This window comes from Micromys minutus (assembly GCF_963924665.1).
Source record: "Micromys minutus genome assembly, chromosome: 5".
Classification (NCBI taxonomy): domain Eukaryota; kingdom Metazoa; phylum Chordata; class Mammalia; order Rodentia; family Muridae; genus Micromys; species Micromys minutus.
The window spans coordinates 26,901,568-26,921,870 of record NC_137974.1 but is presented as its reverse complement, the minus strand read 5'-3'; the positions used below and the strand labels follow the sequence as shown (position 1 = coordinate 26,921,870).

The window sequence follows — 20,303 nt, the reverse complement described above, 5'->3', positions numbered from 1 at the left end:
TTCCATGAGTATTCTGCGGGACAAGTGGAGAATATTTGAACCAAAAATGCTGAAGAGGAAACACTTGAACTATGTCTCCCCCAAGTCGATATACAGGCAAACACTTTTCAGTGTCGTGGGTAGTCTTGAGCACTGTTCACTAGTGGGGTTATGACTTTATCCAGGATATCGAAGGGCATGTGAATCTATGGGGTGTATGAACCAGCTACTTCCTAACGTGAGACCATCTAACGCTTGCAATATGCAAGTTAGCTCCCACCTACGTCCCTTTTCACCCCTAATTTAGTGAACCTAGAATCAGTGTTTGTAGGAGATTGAACCAGATTAGATATAACTATCCGTGAGGTTGAAGATAGAACTTTTTTCGTCCAGTGCTTACCCAGCATTGATGAAACCCTGGAATCTGCTCTGCAGCACCATGGGAACTGAACATACACTTGTAACTGCAGCATTCAGGAGGAGGTAGAGGCAGGAGAAGTTGTTCAGGGTCATCCTTGAGCATACGAAGCCATTGAGGCTGGTCTGGGCTACATGAAAGACCATCTCAAAGACAGGCAAAATTAGGAGGTGGAGAAGGAAGAAGGAGAGGGGAGAAGGAAGGTAAGGAAGGGGATGAAGAGCAGGAAGAAGAAGAAGAGGAGGAGGAAGTAGTAGTAGAAGGAAAAGTAGTAGTAGTAGAAGAAGAAGGAGGAGGAGGATGAGGAGGAAGGAGGAGGAGGAGGAGGAGGAGGAGGAGGAGGAGGAGGAGGAGGAGGAGGAGGAGGAGGAGGAGAAGCAGCAGCAGCTACACATTTCCTGACAACCTTAAGTGCAGATATACAGGGAAAGCATGAGTGAAAATGTAATGGGTGGTATTGAAGTTTTCTCCTTGTATTAGTGGCCCAGCACTATCGAACTCCTCTGAGCATTTGAGAACCAGTGGATTTTCTAGCTGAATATTGTTCCTGAGCTAAGGCAGACTTTTGTGGACATCACCACTTGTAAATACCGCTGCCTCCGCCGTTCTCCCAGGACGGACCGAAGACTGAAACTTCAGAAAGTAAAACACCCTCACCGTCCGCAGCTCTCAGCTTCACACGGGTGTCTAACTACACACACACTTGGTCTCAGAAGTAATTTTGAGTCACACTGACCTCCATTTGCACATAGCCTAGTGAATACAGAAGTGGCCTTAAAAAAAAGATGGTTTTTAGCATCGAACAGCATTTGTAAATGCAAGTTTCACAGAGCTCCAAGGTACAGTGATAGAACATTCCTCCCTGCTCTCACCCAAAGGTTAGAAATCTTAGATCAGTTCCTTTATCTAAGTTGGATAATATCTGTTCACTATTTCCCTGATGGGAAATCTCTGCACAGCAGTAGGGTAAACCAAAAAGTCATGTTGCATACAAATCAGGCTAACTGCATTTTTTTCTTTTTTTTTGAGATAGAGTCTAACTGGAGTCTAACTTCTTGAGTTCTTTATATATATCGGATATTAGACCTCTATCAGATGTGGGATTGGTAAAGACCCTTTCCCAATCTGTTGGCTGCCATTTTGTTTCCTTGATAGTGTTTTTAGCTTTACAGAAACTTTGCAGTCTCATGAGGTCCCAGTCTCACTGTGCAGCTCTTGTTGGTTCAGTATGTTCAGAAATCCACGTGCATTGTTCTTCCTAGTGCTTGTATCAAAGGCATGTACCACTATATCTGGCTGGCTCACTGTTTAAAATTACTTATATGTAACTTAACAATAGCCTTCAGGTTGTCCATTCTCTCTGCATTTGGGTTTTTATTTTATTTTATTTTATTTTATTTTACCATGGTCTGGATATTTGATAGCTATCAATCTTAACAGTCACACAAGGTTGAAGCAACCTCGTAATATCTAGAATGAACTGTAATCAAAGCTCTTTCTGAGCATTGGACAAACTACTTACACTGTTTGGAATAAAAGATCAGTTTTGTTTCCAAGGCAGTGTACAAACTCATTACTTAAGTAGCCATTCCTCCCACCATAAGGACCGATGTTCCTCAGATTAGAACCCGGGCTGGTTGCCTTCTAAGGAAGGAGTAGAAACAGCTGACTTTCTGTGATGGGGCTGTGGTCAGGGCTGCAGTTTTCCCAAGATGTGGTGGCTGGGAGGCACGAGGGCTTGTATCTCCTCTTCCCATGTGACTTGTGCCTTGTGCTTGCCTGCTGCAGAACTTTTGAATGGCTTGTGCTTCCATCTCTCTATGAAGTGTGTGTCTCCCTTACCAGTTACACATTTGTTGACATTCTGCAGTGATGGAGAAGGGAGAAAGAGGACCTCATCCACCTGCAGCAACGAGTCTCTAAATGCTGGAGGAACCCCTGTCACCCCTCGCAGAATCTCGTGGAGGCAGCGGATTTTCCTCCGGGTTGCATCTCCTGTGAACAAGTCCCCTTCAGCTATGCAGCAGCAAAAAGGTCTGTGTCTAGTCATTCAGGAATTCCTTTTCACGAGTATATTAGGCTAGATAACAGACCGACGAGTCTTAATATATAGATATTTAAGAGAATCCGTAGGTAGCTTCTACTGTGCTCTTAGCAGCTTATTTAAAGTGATCAGCATAACTCGTGAGACCACATGCTTGAATGGAGATGTGAGTGAGTTTCCTGACTAGGGCATTACTCTGTAATGCTAAGATACTGTGGGAATGCTGTTTTATACACAAAGTGACAGCAAAGTTGGACAATAAGGAAACGTATAGATGACACTGGAGAGGGCACATAGCAACCAAAAGGGAGCAAGTGCAGCTTTCTGTGATCTATTAGACCTACTAAAAAGATCACAGCAAAACCCTAGACAAAACGGCAGGAATGAAAAGGGCGGGGCAGTATGGAGAGAGTGCTACATATGTCTCTGCGAGAGCCAGGAAAGGATGTAGAGGACCAGGGAAGGAAAGAGCTCAATGGTGCTTATTAGAGAGCTTGACAAATTTCTCTCCAAAAACTCAGTATAGGGATGTGAACTATGAGTCATATTCGAATGATGGAACCAAACAAGCTCCACGAACACTGATAAGGAATTTGCAGTTGTAGAGAAAATTAGTTCATTTTGAGCACATAGGAAATACTCACACAAACTAGTTATATACGTGGCCCAAAGATATGCTGGAAAGCTTCACACAATTGTGATCATATGCACTTTATTTTGTAATCACAGTCGGAAGTGGGGGGAGGTTGGTGAGGGGTGATAGGAGTGGAGAAAGATGGAGGACCCTGGCTGGGGCATAGCTTAGTGCTACAGTCCTTGCAGCACCCATGAGATTCCCGGTTTCATCCTGGGCACTTCAGAAAAATGAAATTGAAACATCTTATGTATTTGAGAAAATTAGTGGGAGAATCTAGAAGGAAGATTACGATCCCTGTTCTGAATTTCAAAATCACATGATATTCCAAGGGCTTCGTAGCTTGGACTGCATTTATCTAAAAAGAAAGAAATGAGAAATTAAGTGTACTGAACTGTTGGGAAGCTCAGAACAGCCACTGGCATACAAGCACAGGAGGAGCAGTAGCCTAAGAGCAGCATCAGTGAATTTACAAACAAAATTAAATTCATCCATTCATCAGATTACCTACATCTATCTATCTATCTATCTATCTATCTATCTATCTATCTATCTATCTATCTATCTATCTATGTATCTATCTATGTATCTATCTATCTATGTATCTATCTATCATCTATCTATCTATCATCTATCAAATTATATACATCTGTCTGTCTATATCTATCTATCTATCTATCTATCTATCTATCTATCTATTCTATCCATCATCTACATCAGCCATCACTGAAATGCTCTAAGAGATAGTATCATTCTGTTAATAGAAAAATAATTGGCACATTTAGAGAACAGCTGTAGTAGATGGAGAAACAGCTTGGGCACCCAGTTAAGTAGACAGCGCCTGAAGGGAATGGTCGTGGTGCATTGATCAGCATGGAAAGACCCAGATGTGGTATTCTGTGGGACCTCAGGAGATCACCCACACCTACTCACACAACCCCGTGTTACGCAGACTGAGAACACACCTCGATGAATTGCAGAAGTGCCAGCCTCTGGGGGAAAGGCCGGTTTGTTTTGTAGCCACTCGCTCCCACATCGTTCTGACTGGAAAGAAGAAGCGGTGACCTGGTGTTTTTGTTTCACCACATGAGGGAAAACTGGAAGGGGAAATCAGTCAGGATTTACTCAGATCTCTAGTTTCAGTAACCCAGAGCAACTAGCCAAGTGGGCCATGAGCACACTTAACGTGTGGTAGTTTGTGCCGAACAACGTGCGCTCTGCTCTGCAGACAAGGCCCCAGTGTGGGGACCTCCGAGGATGCCGCTCACTGTCTTCTTCTCTGTAGATGGGATAGACAGGACCGAGCTGCTCCCGTTGTCTCCTCTCTCTCCCACCATGGAGGAAGAGCCTCTCATTATATTCCTGTCTGGTGACGAGGACACAGAAAAAGTTGAAGAGAAGAAGAAATCAAAGGAGCTAAAGAGTCTGTGGAAGAAAGCTATACACCAGCAAATCCTGTTGCTGCGAATGGAGAAAGAAAACCAGAAACTGGAAGGTTAGCTATTCAAGCAGGGATAAGGACTCCATACCATACACACTCATTCTTGGGGGAATATATACTCTGTTTGAATATTGGTTGGTTCTCATTATTTCTAGTTTTTTTTTTGTGTTAGTTATGACTTGAGAAATAAGGGTTTTACAGATTTGCCTTTTAAAAAATAGAGTTGAAATGCCAGTAGGCGTTTGAGTAGTGAAGAGTCTAGATCCCCAGTATCCTTGTACTTACTAGAGATTTTAATATCATTCTGCATTGCTTAAGAAAAACCTCTGGAACACGAAAAAGCAAAATCTTTCCTTTTTGAATGTAAACTGTCAACTTCCAGGTATACTTGTAAATTCTGAAGAAGAATATGCCCATTGCAAACAAATTTGTTTGTATTTTATCCAATTTAATTGCTGTCAATTAAATATAACTAAAGCAAAGTTCCTAGGCTTTATCTATTTAAAATCATTGTCAAGTCACTAAACTTACAATCTAGTGCTCCTAGGAGCTGGTGTGTTGTTAATGGCAATTGAAAATTAGCAATTTCGTATACATTTATGTGTACCAAGTGCTTTAGAATGAGTTTTTCAGCCCCGTGAGAGAATAATGTGATTTGTCTAATTTCAGTAGATCCATACACAAAGAGAACTCAGACAGTATGCAAGTTCAAAACATATACAAATACCATTATTTTGGGCAAATTGCTTTACCTACAGGGCTTGATTTTTCATCTGTGAAATGCATGATTAGCTTAAGAGGGTTCCTGGCTTCTCAGATTCCTGGCATCTGTACAAATAACCCTTCCCTCTCCCACTTGCATTCATTGTATTGTCTTCTGAAAGACAGATTTTAAAATGTAGGTGTTCACGTTCTGAGTGCATTTTCTACCATCCATTCCTTGTTACTGCACCTCAATGCCGTTCAGTTACACATTTATTTTTTTATTTTAACGCCTCTTATTGAGTTTGTAAAGACATAGTTTATTTTTATTGTTATTTCCTTATCAGAATGAAAGGTGCATAATTTGCTAAATATCCCGAGGAAATAAATATCCTTAGGAAATGAAAAACTGTTAGTGATGCGGTTTTAAGAGGTTGTGTGACCTACGGCACACCCTGTGGAGCTTTCAAAGACTTCCGTAGGACTCTGGAATTCATACTTTTAGCAATGGCTTTTATCTTGAATATCCTGAACATAAAGAAGTTTTAGAATCATTGGCAATTTAGATGGCCAATGGCTTTACAGGATATTTAGCTCAGTCTTCTTGCTAATGACCAGGTACTGGCTGGTGCAGGGACACTAAGGACTTTAACATGCTGGAATATAAGTGGGACAGATTCTAGAGTATAGGGCTAACCATGAAAACTCTCACACTGTTGTTGAGTATGCCACAGTAGTGCTCAACTGTATGTATTAGCATGAGAAGGTGGAGTGTTTTAATATTCATGATTACATGTCCGCTCAGAGGTCAGCTACACGATATAATTGTGCAGGGGAAGGACAGAGATGAGGCTGATAACTCTTTCTCTTTATCAACTCCACTCTTACTTCAGAGCTTAAACAAAAAGGATAAAATTCTAGTCTGATGGCAGTCATTTCTCAAGGTCCCCTTGGAGTTAAGCAGTTGCGAGAGGATGGAGATTAATGTTCTCACCATTTCGTCCTCAGGGCCTGGTAGCTAGCTTATAGCAGGCTTCTAAGATGACTCAGAATGCACGCTGACAGGGAAGGCTGTAGGAAAAATAGTTAAGGGAATATGTTTAGTTCCCCATGAAGCACACTATCACTAATGTCATAGCTGGGTTGTGGTTATTAGCTTTGGAGGACATCCACCTTTGAAAGAATTGGGTTATGTCAGATACACACACCCATCAAGTATTGAGAAGCAAAACTGAACTGCAACCAGAGAGCCCCCTAGTGGAATCCAGGAGGAATATTTCCATAGTTGGCTTTTGGGTATGTCCAAATTTTTAAATAAGAATCTTTACTGCCCTGCCTGAAGAAAAGTCTGTTTTAAGATATTTTACTTCTGGGGGATTCTTTCAACTGTGTAAAGTAAAGAGTAACACTCACCCTGCTACTGTTTTTGTGCTGTCGAGGACTCTGGATACTTGACAAAGATTTGTGTTGCAGAAGGTAAGCTGGTCAGTGGAGAGGCTGGAGCTGGAGGGAGTGGGGACACTTGGGTTTCCATGAGGGGAACATGAGGAAGGAGGAGATATGACTCTCCTCTGGAGTCCATTATTTACCATGAATATGGGTCAAGACAGTGGGCGCTTTTGTGGCCATTCCCTTTAAGGAGTCTGGGCTTATGCTTTCAACCACCAAATAAGAGAATTCTGTATCATTTGAAATGTGGAATGAACATTGACTTTAATAAAATGATGTTTTTAAGGTTAATAAGAATAGAGGCTTGGGTCTTTCAGTATTGAACACGTGCTTAGCCTTCACAAGGCCCTGTGCTTACTCCCCAGGACAGCAAACAAACAGAATGTTATGAAAAAAGAATATACGAACACATAGTCTAGTGTTAAGGAGAGTGTGAGTAATCCATCAGATAGTAATAGAAATGCATGACACACTCGAGGTAAATAGTGTTCAGATTAAGGCTAATACATGAGATGTCGTCTTCATGCATTTCATACAGGATATGTATTCCGTAGAAATATAGAATAAGTAAGTGTGCATTTATATATTAATTAACATATAAATTAATTATATATTATATATCAATTATATAATGAATATATAACATACAAATATCACATATATCCCATTTAAACTAATGTTTTTAAGGGGATTTTAAGATTTGTTTTGTGTATATGAATATTTTGCCTGCATGTGTGTCTGTGCATGCCTCCACTTTGGAAGGCCAGCAGGGAGTATTGGGTACCCTGAAAGTGGAGTTACAGATGTTTGTGAGTCATTGTGTAGTTGCTGGGAATTTAACCTGGGTCCTTTGGAAGAGCAGCCAGTGCTCTTAACCATTGAACCGTCCAGCCTGCTTTAATGATGTTTACGATGCTAGAAGCTGTTACTTCTGAGGCTTTCATATCTGTCCGAAAGTTGAAATTTATAGCATAGCTAACATATATTCGTTCATTCATTTATTCTTTCTTTCTCTTGTTCTTTCTTTCTCACACTTTCTCTGTGCTTGTGTGTGCTTCTATTTTCTCTCTCTCTCTCTCTCTCTCTCTCTCTCTCTCTCACACACACACACACACACACACACTGTGTGTGTATATGTGTGTGCACCTATGGTTTGTGCATGCTATGATGTTACTATGGAGTTCAGTGACTATAGAATGAAACTCTTGAAAAACTGATTCTCTTCTTCCACCTTTAAGTCTCTGGATCAAATTCAGGCTTGGTGGCAACTGTCTTGACACATAGAGCAATCTCTTTAACTCCAATTTGTATTTTATCCTTAGGAAAATTACTGCGTATAAGGTAGTAAAAGGTTCTTAGTTATTGTTTTCTCTCATAGAAATGACTCAACATTTGAAGACCTATATTTTCCTCAAAAATTTTCAGCAGTTTTTTAAAAAATTATGCATATGAGTATTTTGCCTGCCTATATATCTGTGCATGCAGTATCAATATAGGGTGCAATAGGGCATCTGAGTCTCTGCAACTAGAATTACAGAGTTTGTTAGCTAACATGTGGGTGCTGGTCACTGGGTTTAGATCCTAGGTCCTCGTAACTACTAAACCATGTCTCCAGCCCCACTTCTCACAATTTTATGTTTCCACCCACCCCAGAATAAATGTCAGTAGCTGATTTTTTAAAAGCGATTGGGTTTAGATTAATGATGCATACAATGTTTACAATGCTAAATTTAACATCAGGTTGGCCTTGATTGCTTTTTCTCTTTTTTTTTCTTGTTTCCTTTCAAGCAAGAAGAGATGAACTCCAGTCTAGGAAAGTTAAGTTAGACTATGAAGAAGTTGGTACGTGTCAGAAGGAAGTCTTAATAGCATGGGACAAGAAGCTGTTAAATTGCCGAACTAAAATCAGATGTGACATGGAGGATATCCACACATCCCTTAAAGAAGGTACTCCCCATTTTTGTAAATTTTTACTTAAGGAAGGCTATGGAGAGGTTTCTGTTTCATGAAGTGAATACATAACATGATTCTGTAAGTTGTTTATTTTATTATTTAAAAAATTTTTAAATTGGTTATTTTGTTTCTTTACATTTCAGAGGTTATCCCTTCCTGGCTTCCCCTCTGAAATCCCCCCATTCCACCTCCCCACTCCTGTCTCCATGAGGGTGCTCCACACCCACCCACCTGATCCCTCTCTGCCACCTTGGCTTTCCTTACATTGGGGCATCTAGCCTTCACAGGACGAAGGGCTTCCCCTCCCATTGATGCCAGACCAGGCCATCCTCCGCTACATATACAGCTGGAGTCCTGGGTCCCTCCATGTTTACTCTTTGGTTGGTGGTTTAGTCCCTGGGATCTCTGGAGGGTCTGGTTGGTTGATGTTGTTCTTCCTATGGGGTTGTAAACCCCTTCAGTTCCTTCAATCCCCTAAGTCCTCCATTGGGGTCCAATGGTTGGCTACAAGCATCTGCATCTGTATTTGTCAGACTCTGACAGAGCCTCTCAGGGGACACCTACCAGGCTCCTGTCAGCAAGCACTTCTTGGCATCCCCAATAGTGTCTGGGTTTGGTGGGTGTATTCCCAGGAGGGGCAGTCTCTGGATGACCTTTCCTTCAGTCTCTGCTCCACTCTTTGTCCCTATTTTTTTTTTTTTTTTTTTTTTTTTTTTTTTTTTTTGACAGGAGCAATTCTGGGTTAAAATTTGTAAAGGGTGGGTGACCCTCAAATGGGGACTGTGCCTAACCTCTGGATATGGTCTCTACATGTTCTCTCTCCCCTTTGTTGTAAGTTGTTTATAAAGCAGGGAAAGAACAATGCTGTGTAGATGGGTGGGTCTGTTTCTAACTATAGCTTGCTAATGGATGGATAGAAATCGGTGGTACTGTCCCCAGGAAGGCTGCAGTTTATTCTGTTACTCCCTCATACTTACCCCAATTTGTCTGATGCCTGGTATTCTTGCCTAGTGAAGAATCGATGTGTGCCTTAGTATTGCAATCATTTGATTATAAATGCTCATTTACATATAATAATGGCGAAGGGACTGCAGGGGAGAAATTGTTAACTTACGCTCCTGTTGGTACACTGGAGACCATGAGCTGTGGGTGACAGACAGCAAGGCGAGCTGAGGTGGCTTTTTGTGATGTGCTTCATCTACCGCGACTTTAATGGCTTTATTCCCAATGACTCTGCATCTCTTGGATTGTAGGAGTCCCTAAAAGTCGGCGTGGGGAAATTTGGCAATTTCTAGCATTACAGTACCGCCTGAGACACAGATTGCCCAACAAACACCAGCCTCCGGACACCTCCTATAAGGAACTTTTGAAGCAGCTCACTGCTCAACAGCACGCCATCCTCGTGGATTTGGGTACGTCAGTCCAGTGGATTATCATTTACAAAAGCAAAAGGCATCTTAGTGTTGGGTGGTCACTTGGTTGGTTGGCATCGAAGAAGAGGGTCTCTTGGCATCTGCTGTGTTGTCTGGGTAAGCTGACCTTCTATTTTGATTGAAGAACAGTGAGTGGAATATTCGCCCCCAGATTATCTCTTTGAAATGGGAATCACTATGAAGGTCATATTTTGGGTGCTCTCAGTTCCTCAATTTTGAACAGTAGACTTTTGCTTGTGTGTGTGTGTGTGTGTGTGTGTGTGTGTGTGTGTGTGTGTGTTTGGTGCTGGGGAAAAACGCCAAGGCTTTGTTCACCCTGGGCAAGTGCTGCTCTACTGAGTTATCTCCTCAGTGAGGCAACTCTGTCATAATCTACGCTGCCTTTGAAAGAGGTTCAAAGGCTATAGAAATACTTAACAGGGACATTTGAAGACCTTCAGACATTTTTGAATGCAAACTTTTATCAGACACTGTAAAAAGTAACTCAGTAGCCACGCAGGAAGGCACTTGGCTGTGACCACCTAGATAACAGCAAATCAGAAAAGAAGTAGCCCTATGGGAGGACAGGTGGGCTGATCATGGTCTCTGTCAGGAGGAGAGAAGAGGCCACTTTCTAGAACTCTCAGGGAAGAGAAGGAACCCAGCAAGTGCTTGAGCTGGAGAAAGGGCTGATGCATCCCTACAGGTTGCACAACAGGTTAGCTGTGTTAATTCTGTGTGGGTGGATGGATAACTCTATTCTCTGGAAGAATTTCCAGTGATAGCATCATATAGCAGTCTTTTAAATACTGTACTTAGTATAAAAAGTAGAATCAGTATGATTTAATTTTATTTCACTGTTTGAGACAAGGTGTTGGGCAACCTCGAATTCACTGTGTAAGTCAAGAGACACTTTCCCATCTCCCAAATGCTGCCACTGTAGATTTCTAGCACTCTGCCTGGTTTCTGGGGTGCTACAGATGGAAGCTAGGCTTTGGGCATGCTAGACAAGCACTCTGCTAACGGAGATACATCCCCATCCCCCAAACACTATAATTAAAAAAAATAATTTTTCTCTTCTAAAGCACACTGTTACATGTAATTTTACTATTCTAATGTATCTAAATCATTCATATTGCTATTTAACTATTTCGTCTGTGCTCCTGAAAGCTAATAGATATCACATGACCAGAGTCTTTGAAGAGTAAACAGGAATACTTTATATTTGGGGTCAGTTTATATTAGGCATATAAAAAAATAACTGGCTAAAAACTAGTTTTTTTACCTCTGCTCTTTTCTCTGAAAAGCAACTTTTCTTGGAGGAGGGCTTAACTCAGTTAATACACGTTGACCGCGATAGAATTAAATTGGAAGTGTTCTAGAGAGAACACTGGACACTGGAGTGTCCTGAATGTCCCTGTGACAGTGGCTGTTAGCATGCTACTTTGACCCTGGGTCTAGTCCTCTGTTCACTGAGGACTAGAGGTGGCCTCTGCCGAGCTTTGGGACTGTGTAGGTAATGGGGTGATGGGACTTAAGATGGAGGGGTTGCAGCTGGGGTCAGTCTGGATGTCTGAGGACATGGAAATGGTGAGGTAAGGCAACAGGGAAAGACTCAGACAAAAGGGAGCCGGAATCAAGTCCCTGCACAGTGTATAGAACTTTCTCTTAGGAAAAGATTTAAGGGAGAAATTAGAACATGCATTTTAAAAATTGCCTGTTTGGCTCTGCTAGTGGCTAATGGGCTCTTCCAGCCTTTTCTGGTTTTCACTTCTCCTCCTTACTCCGCAGAAATAACCTTATCAGTTCCCCGGGCGAGGAAAAAAGGAAAACAAAAATGACTTGTGAGCATATGTGGCAGAACACATTTTAAAATGTAAATTTTTGCCGTTTCTAGTTGCCTGGAATAATCACTTCACAAGGAAGCGCGCGCGCACACACACACACCACACACACACACACACACACACACACACACACACACACACACACAGCTCCCCTTCATTTTCTGGTGGCTCAAAGAAAGTCCTAAACTAGTTTAAACAGCTCTGTGAGGAAGACCTGTCTGCATTAGTACCAACAGACACCAGCTTTGTGTTTTTTTAAGTTTTTAGACTCTTTATAAGAAAGACACAAGCCAGAATCATCTACATATTCTGTTTTAACAACATCAGTAAGTCAATGGTAGGAACTGAGGTATGTGACATCTTGAGAAAACATCAGATAAAATAAATGACTAAAACCTAGGTAATTCTTCTCATTAGAAAATTATTCAAGAAAGTTGAGGGCCTAGACTATTATGTAAATTTCTTTTTTTAAAAAAATTGATATCATATTATTTACCATACATTGAATACTCAGCATTTTATGAATGTTCTCTGATGTTATTTTTTAAAAACAACTGTATTTTTAAAAACAGAGATAAATACAGCTTTTTAAAAGCATTTTTTTTGCTTGAAACTATATGAATATATTTTTGTCAGTAGTTGATTTTTTAAAAAAAGTTTGGTGCATTGAAATCTTATTAGTTACAATGACCATAAAGTACATGTAAAACAAAATGTAACATTGAAATAGACAATTTTTTTTGGTGTGTAAAGATTAAGCATAATAATTTTTAAATACCAAGAATTGCTACAAGGCTGCATTCTTAGCTCTTGAATTATTAATGATTTAAGGTCTAGGTGTACTCCACTCTAAGAGGGTGCTAAATACTTTTTTTTTTTCTAAGAAGGACTGAGGCTTCCACTTTTTGGCCTCTTTCTTTCTTTCTTTCTTTCTTTCTTTCTTTCTTTCTTTCTTTCTTTTTTTGAGCTTCATATTATCTGTGAATTGTTTCTTGGGGTATTCAGAGCTTTCTGGGGCTAGTGTCCAATTATCAGTGACTGCTTACCATGGGTGTTCTCTTGTGACTGGGTTACCTCACTCAGGATGATATTCTCTAGTTCCATCCATTTGCCTACGAATTTCGGAAAGTCATTGTTTCTGATAGCTGAGTAGTACTCCATTGTGTAAATGTACCACAATTTCTGTATTTATTTATCTACAGTAGGAGATCTGGGTTCTTTCCAGCTTCTGGTTATTATCAATAAGGCTGCTATGAACATGATGGAACATGGAACCCCAGCTTTTTAAAGACTCAGGATTTAGTTTGTTTGCTTGTTGATGTGATTGATGGTGATTTCCTATCCAGAAACAAATGTTAAGTAGGAATGTACTTAAAATTGTGTTTAAGTTTTACTGTCCTTATTTTCCTTGGACATGTATGTTGTATATATGTGTGTATGCATATATGCATATTATATACATCCCATATATATATTTTTAAAAGTCTACATGGTTTACACAAAGAGAAATAAAGTTTATCTAAAAAAAGCAGAATTCCTAAATGAGAGACTGTATGTAAAGCAAAATAAAACAAATTTTAAAAAGCCCTCGAGCTTCATATTACAAGGAAGCAAAATAAGATGTAAACCTGGTCATAGATTGCCACTGTTTTGCCTTAGATAATGAGACCTTGCAAAATTTGATTGTGGATAGATTCTTTGTATGAATTTAGACTTCTCATTGGTTTAAATGCAGAGCAAATCTGAAATCCACTCCGTGGTAAGCTTTGGATCTGCCTTTGAGGTCAGGGTCCTGTTGAATGTTCCAGCAATGCTGCTCAGCATAAAATGGTTACCCCTGAATCATCTGCAGAAAGGGGGCGATACTCTGTTGCACAGTTGCACAGAACTTAAGGGATAGTGAGGCAGGATGGAGGAGATAAAGGGGGAGGGGGAGGATAGGAGTGTCCTAGGTAGCTCATCCCAGAGGTCACTGCGGTGGGTTCCCTTGTGATTTGTAAGCGTGGTTTTTCTTTCTTTCCACAGGAAGGACTTTTCCCACTCACCCTTACTTTTCAGTGCAGCTCGGGGCAGGACAGCTGTCCCTCTTTAACCTGCTCAAAGCCTACTCTCTGCTAGATAAGGAGGTGGGCTACTGTCAGGGCATCAGCTTTGTGGCCGGAGTCCTGCTTCTGCACATGAGTGAAGAACAAGCCTTTGAAATGCTCAAATTCCTTATGTACGACCTGGGCTTCCGCAAGCAGTACCGACCAGACATGATGTCCCTTCAGGTGAGGCATGGCTCTTGATGAATTGGGGGTGCAGGAGACCCTCATCAGAAACCTTAGTACCAGCCATTTCTGAATCACAGTTCAGAATTAAGAAATTTAGGTCCACTGTCTTTTTTTTTTTTTTTTGGATATTTTCTTTACTTATATTTCAAATGTTATCCCATTTCCTAGTTTCCCCTCTGGAATCTTCCTTTCCCACCCCCCACCTCTATGAGAGTGTTTCCCCACCCACCCACTCACCCACTTACTGACTCACCCACTTACCCACTCACCCACTCCCTCCCACCCACCCACCCACTCTCTCCCTGGCATTCCCCTACACAGGGGCATCAAGGCTTCACAGGACCAAGGGCCTCTCCTGCTACTGATGCCTGACAAGGCCATCCTCTGCTGCATATGCGGCTGGAGCCATGGTGTGTGCTCTTTGGTTGGTGGTTTAGTCTCTGGGAGCTCGGAGGGGTTTGGTTGGTTGATGTTGTTGTTCCTCCTATGGGGTCACAAACCTCTTCAGCTCCTTCAGTCTTTTTTCTAACTCCTCCATTGGGGACCCCATTCTCACTCCAGAGGTTGGCTGAGAGCATCCTAGGCCCACTGTCTTAGAACTTGAACAAATATACGGGTATCAGTTAGTTGTTGTCTGAGTGGAGGGTTGGAGAATTTGCAAAACTCCCATGTGTTTAGAAAGGCATACAGAGTGTCCTCACCAATTATACACACACACACACACACACACACACACACACACACACACACACACATACACACACACACATTTGGCAACTGTATATACATATATTTAATAAGTTAAATGATATTTTATATTAAACAGTTTACTTACACTTTATAGCAGAGAGGAAAATTAATATTGTTGTAAGGAATTACATAACTGATTTCTAGAAAACAATTTCTTTGTTATTAGAGTTTCAGAGAATAGAAACTATACGTGAACAGTATTTGATTTTGGTTCACAGGCAGTAAGATTTAGTTATATATTTTTAAAATGTGATGTTTTTTTCTATTAAAGGGAGCACCTCAGAAGAGTCTAGAGTCTCAAGTGGTAATCTCTAAACACATGTACATATATGAGCAACATTAAATGGGTTGTGTGTGTGTGTGTGTGTGTGTGTGTGTGTGTGTTTGTAATAATATTGATTATAGAAGAGGCCATTAATCCAGGTTGGAGGGAGACATGGGACAAGTGAGTAGCTGAAGTGATTGATATAAATACTGTCCTATGCCTGAAATCCAGAAAGAAAATTATTAAAATGATCATCAGCGTTACTAAAAATACCCTTTCTGATTTCGGAAATGCAAAGGTAACAGTTTCCCGGGCAGCCTTCCTACCAGCTGTGACAGACACCAGGGATGTTCTAAGGTTGCTGAACTCTGTGCTTCAGAAAGTCAAACAGAACACCTCTTCACTGTGTGGAGCAGGAAGCCAGTCAGGTGTGATCTGTAAGCTTTCAAAGATGGCACCGGTACCTGTGCCAGTGAGCCTGACATCCTGCTTCTTCTGGAGTGTGGGCATACAGGGCTTCGGTGACTTTATCAGGGACGACGTCTCCTTTGCTTCCTTACCTCCTCCTCATCACACTGCATCTCTGCTGATCTCCGTGTTGGATGGTCAAGCCTTCTATTCTCTCTTCTCCATCACCCTTCTTCCATCTGCAGCTTTGCATTTGGAAGGGCTTTATTGTTAAAGCTTACTTTGTAGGAACCTTGAACTTCTGTTTCTACCCAAATATACTCCAATGGAGGAAGACTCCCTGTCCCCAAGTTTAGAACCCAGGGCACAGAATATAAGATCCTTAAAAATTAATGAGATGGCAAATGTTTGTTTCTTCACTCAGGTCCCCAACTGAACAAGAACAGACTGTCCTTATCAGCGTGCTTTCTGTTTACTTATTTTACTAATTAGACTTGATTCTGAGCTTGCCAAAATGCTAGTGGTTTGGTTGATGAGCGCCCCCACCCTGTCTAGTTTCTGAACTGGAAGTGACCTAAAGGCAGTGTTTGATTCCTTTTCTGAAATGACTTACCGAGATAACAATCTCATTGCAAAACCTCTTTTTCTGTGTTTGCCTCCTGCTGGGCTGCACATTTTATAACCATGACTTCCTGTGGCCCAGGTTCCTTCCTTTTAAGGTGTGTGGAAACTTAGTTTCCAAGATTTGTCTTGCAGATAAGGCTCGGACGAATCTGCTGTGCTGTGTACAGCACTTTGTGATTCGTTCCTCCTCCCCCCGAACAGAAGTTGTCTCGTTTCTCATTTCTACTTTGGAAACTTCTTGAATTTACAACACGATTGGTTATTGGCATTTTTATTAATTTATGTTATATTTTTTATAAGAAAAAGTTCACGTTCTGGAGGAGATGTTGAAAATCTGTTAGGAAACTCACAAACAATTTTTTTCCATAGGAAGAATGATGCTCCTCCCATACATGCACACCATACTAAACACGTGGTAGAACCCCCCCGCTCAGGAGACTTAGTTGAGTTTACACTGACATGAATTATGAGCTAAATGTAGATATGTCATTCTTACTAAATGTGTGTTATGAAAAGTTAATATATTTTATACACACACAGATTACTACAAATTTTATTTTTCTTCTCTATACGAACTGCAGATTCAGATGTACCAGCTGTCGAGACTCCTTCATGACTACCACCGGGAACTCTACAATCATCTTGAGGAAAATGAGATCAGCCCCAGTCTATACGCTGCACCCTGGTTCCTCACACTCTTTGCCTCTCAGTTTCCCTTAGGATTTGTAGCCAGAGTTTTTGGTAAGAGATGCCTGTGTTCAAGAGGGATGGTATTATCTATTCTCTTAGGGCTGGTAGAGCTCTAAGTAAAATTCAAATGTAGTGGAAATAATTGGGCTCCTGTGACCTTCCTGTGATTGTTTGTGTGGGGAACAGAACATAGAAAACGCAGTTTTCCAAGCTAGATTAGAGGCAGACTCTGTGGTTTTCTAAATTCTTATTTTTTTGTTTTTCCCCCTTTCTCTCATCTTCTTCAATTAATATTCAACATACAGAGAAAGCGACCCCACTGCTGTGCTATGATTTCTAATGGCATGTCTATTGTTCACATGTAGCTTTGCTCTTGTCTTACTGCTTGCATGGCTACCTTTCATGCCATTAAAGAAGCCATAGCATCCCTAAGATCCTGGCTAATAGAAAAATCACTGAGTTTAGACAGGCACATCACTGAGTAGCTGTTAGTACTGGAAAAAGCAAAGGATGGTATGGTTTGTGTGCCTTCTGGAGGCCCTTACATCTATCTATAAATCTTAATCTGGCTTATCAGAGTGTAGTTTAAAAATCAAAATGCAAGGCGGAGTGTAGTTATGCATACCTGTAGCTTCAGCACCTTGGGAAGCAGAGACAGTCAGGTTCTGAGTCTGAGCATGTGTAAGCTACGTAATAAAACCCCATCTGTCTTAGTTATGATTTCTGTTGCTGTGATAAAACTCCATGACAAGAGGCCACATGAGAAGGAAAGGGTTTATGTCAGCTCACAGTTACACGGCATAGTCTGTCACCAAGGGAAGTCAAGGCAGGAACTTGAGGCACGAGAAGATGTGGAGGAAATGGGAAAGTGCTGATTACTGGCTTCCTCCTCCTGGCTTCTGATACCATAATCTCCCCCTTTCCAATGACAACACTGTGGTTGGAACAATAACTGCTTTCTTCTAACACCCAAAACCACCAGCTTAGGGGTTCTAACACCTAGGACCATTCATCAACTTAGGGGTGATACCATCCACTGTGAGCTGGGCCTTTCCACATAAACCATCAATTATAAGAAAACGTACCACAGACTTGTCTACAGATAGTCTCATGGAGACAGTCTCTCGAACAAGGTTCTCTCTTTTCCAATGTGTGTCAAGTTGACATAAAACTGACCAGCATGGAATCTAAAAATGGAAAAGGAAGAAAAGACATCAGCAACCTTTGTTCTCTATAAATGTGTATGATGATGTTGGCTGGGACCTCAGTAGCCCAGAGAGGGCTTCTACAACTGCTGGGTTCTGCACATCTGTCTAGAAACCATGGCAGAGACCTCAGTATTTTTGTACCACTGTGCTAAGTTGAAGCTTTGTTATGTTTTTGGTCAAATTTTAAATGCTCTCTAATTTTAAGTCATTGGAGTGTTCTTTAAAAATGTATTAGTATGAAATTCAGAAAAAATAGAGATGATAACAAGTAGAAAATTGTTAGGAGACATTCGGATTTTGAGCATTTGTGTGTTTTATGCAAACACACATATACCATATTGAAGATTATAGCATATTTTCTTAATGGGAGGATAATACGGTCTTCTGTCACAGTTTGAGCTGAAATAGAATGTCCAGTTGCACTTCATGAGCAGTCCTTGTAGTGGGACTCCTAAGAATCTTCTTAGATGTGTTTGTGTCCTTGTAAATGATGATTCTTTCACTGCCTATGGACTCTCAAGGGCAGACTTCACCACACCAGTGCCCCTTCCCAATCAATCTGTTCTCTGTTAGAGGCTGAAACTGGCAGGCATTCTACTGAGCAGTTGCGCAGCCCATTGTGTTGTATTATTGATGAAAGAACAACATATGGTGACAGAAGTTTTCAAACAAAACTACCTGCACGTGTTTTAGAATGGTTGCGTGCTTCTGTTGTGATCCAGCTTACCTGAGAATTAGCATGGCTTTCTCTTCCTTCCTAGCATCTGGTTTATGATATGTCTTTGAGAATCTCATAAATGACTTATCATATTCACCACCTCTTAGGTTCAACTCCACCTCCCTATTTAACTAACTCTGTCTGTCTGTCTGTGTGTATCTTTATAAACCCATCCAGTCAATTATGCTGCCTCAATACTTTTGGACCAACCTGGAGAGTAGCTGACCTCCCAGGGGTCAAAACCTTAAAGAAAACTGGCTCTCCCTCTTTTAGCGGTTACCAAGAAAACCCAGTAGTTCTCAGCTAGGGGTAGGACTTCATACTTAGCCCCATTCTTCATGTTGGGATTTTGTCTGGCTTGAGTTTGCCCAGGTGTTGTGGATGCTAAAGTTTTTTTTTTTTTAACTTTCTACTTTTTTAGAATTCAAATTTTCACTTGAATGGAGATTTACTGACATATTAACTGGCTCACTAACTTTTTTGATTTTGATAATTTGAATAGTCTAGTTGACTAAACCAAGATATTGTTATATTCTTTTGTGGAAAAAAAAACCTATGTTTGAACTTTATCTAGAATTCACAAACTTACCATTATACTGTAAACAATATAAAGTTAGAAAAGAGGTGACATCTCCTTTGTTCCCTTAACCATGTCTGAGGTCCTTAGTGAGAAGAAGAAACAACATCCTGTTCTTTTGCTTCAGTCACATCAAACTTGTTTTTAAGAATAAAATTTTCTAGTTCTACTGTTGTAATAAAAACATACTTTTAGAACGAAGAACGTACTCTTTGCAAAAATAGATACACAACTTTGATTGTGAAAATTTTGTCTCTTTTTCTAGATATTATTTTTCTTCAAGGAACTGAAGTTATATTTAAGGTTGCTCTCAGCTTACTGAGCAGCCAAGAGGCACTTATAATGGAGTGTGAAAACTTTGAAAATATTGTTGAATTTCTCAAAAGTACATTACCTGATATGAATACCACCGAAATGGAAAAAATTATTACCCAGGTATGATGTAAATGATCCAATAAGTACTAAATGTTTTCACATAAAAATGTAGTTTGCCTAAAAATTGATTTTTTTCAGGGACTTCTTTTGTTTTATCAGGCACATTTTATTTAGAAAGGAGGCAATTATGAAATTTTATCATTGTTACATTGTCCATCTGCCTATGCATAGAAAATATGGCCTAGTGATTTTTTTCAGAAATTCTTTTTATTTAAACCAATGCTAAGACCCAGGTTATAACTTGAAGAGTCAAGACAACTCTTCAATTGAAGTAGTTGAGGTCAACAGATTTTTGAGATGGATATTTCCAGTTACGTGCCATGAGGTAGAGTGTCATGTGCTATAGGATAAGCTTCTAGAATCTTCGTATGCCTGTGAGGATAATGAATCTCTGGAGAAGCTGGAGAGAGCCAAATAAAATGAAGCTCACTAGGTTTTTTAATGTCACTAATTCTTTTCTTCAGAATTCATAAGAA

The 20,303-nt window shown here is 40.5% G+C and overlaps 1 protein-coding gene across 4 annotated transcripts in view; it reads left to right on the top strand.

Moving 5' to 3' along the window:
* TBC1D4 (TBC1 domain family member 4) overlaps positions 1-20,303 on the top strand; it is a 160,287-nt gene that overhangs the window by 134,086 nt on the left and 5,898 nt on the right. For all 4 annotated transcript variants that reach the window (XM_080917213.1, XM_080917211.1, XM_080917212.1 and 1 more), the window contains 7 exons: positions 2,268-2,431; positions 4,361-4,570; positions 8,456-8,614; positions 9,874-10,032; positions 13,905-14,149; positions 16,781-16,940; positions 19,658-19,827. In XM_080917213.1, coding sequence (XP_080773339.1) covers positions 2,268-2,431; positions 4,361-4,570; positions 8,456-8,614; positions 9,874-10,032; positions 13,905-14,149; positions 16,781-16,940; positions 19,658-19,827 — 1,267 coding nt within the window. The remainder of the gene's footprint in view (positions 1-2,267; positions 2,432-4,360; positions 4,571-8,455; positions 8,615-9,873; positions 10,033-13,904; positions 14,150-16,780; positions 16,941-19,657; positions 19,828-20,303) is intronic.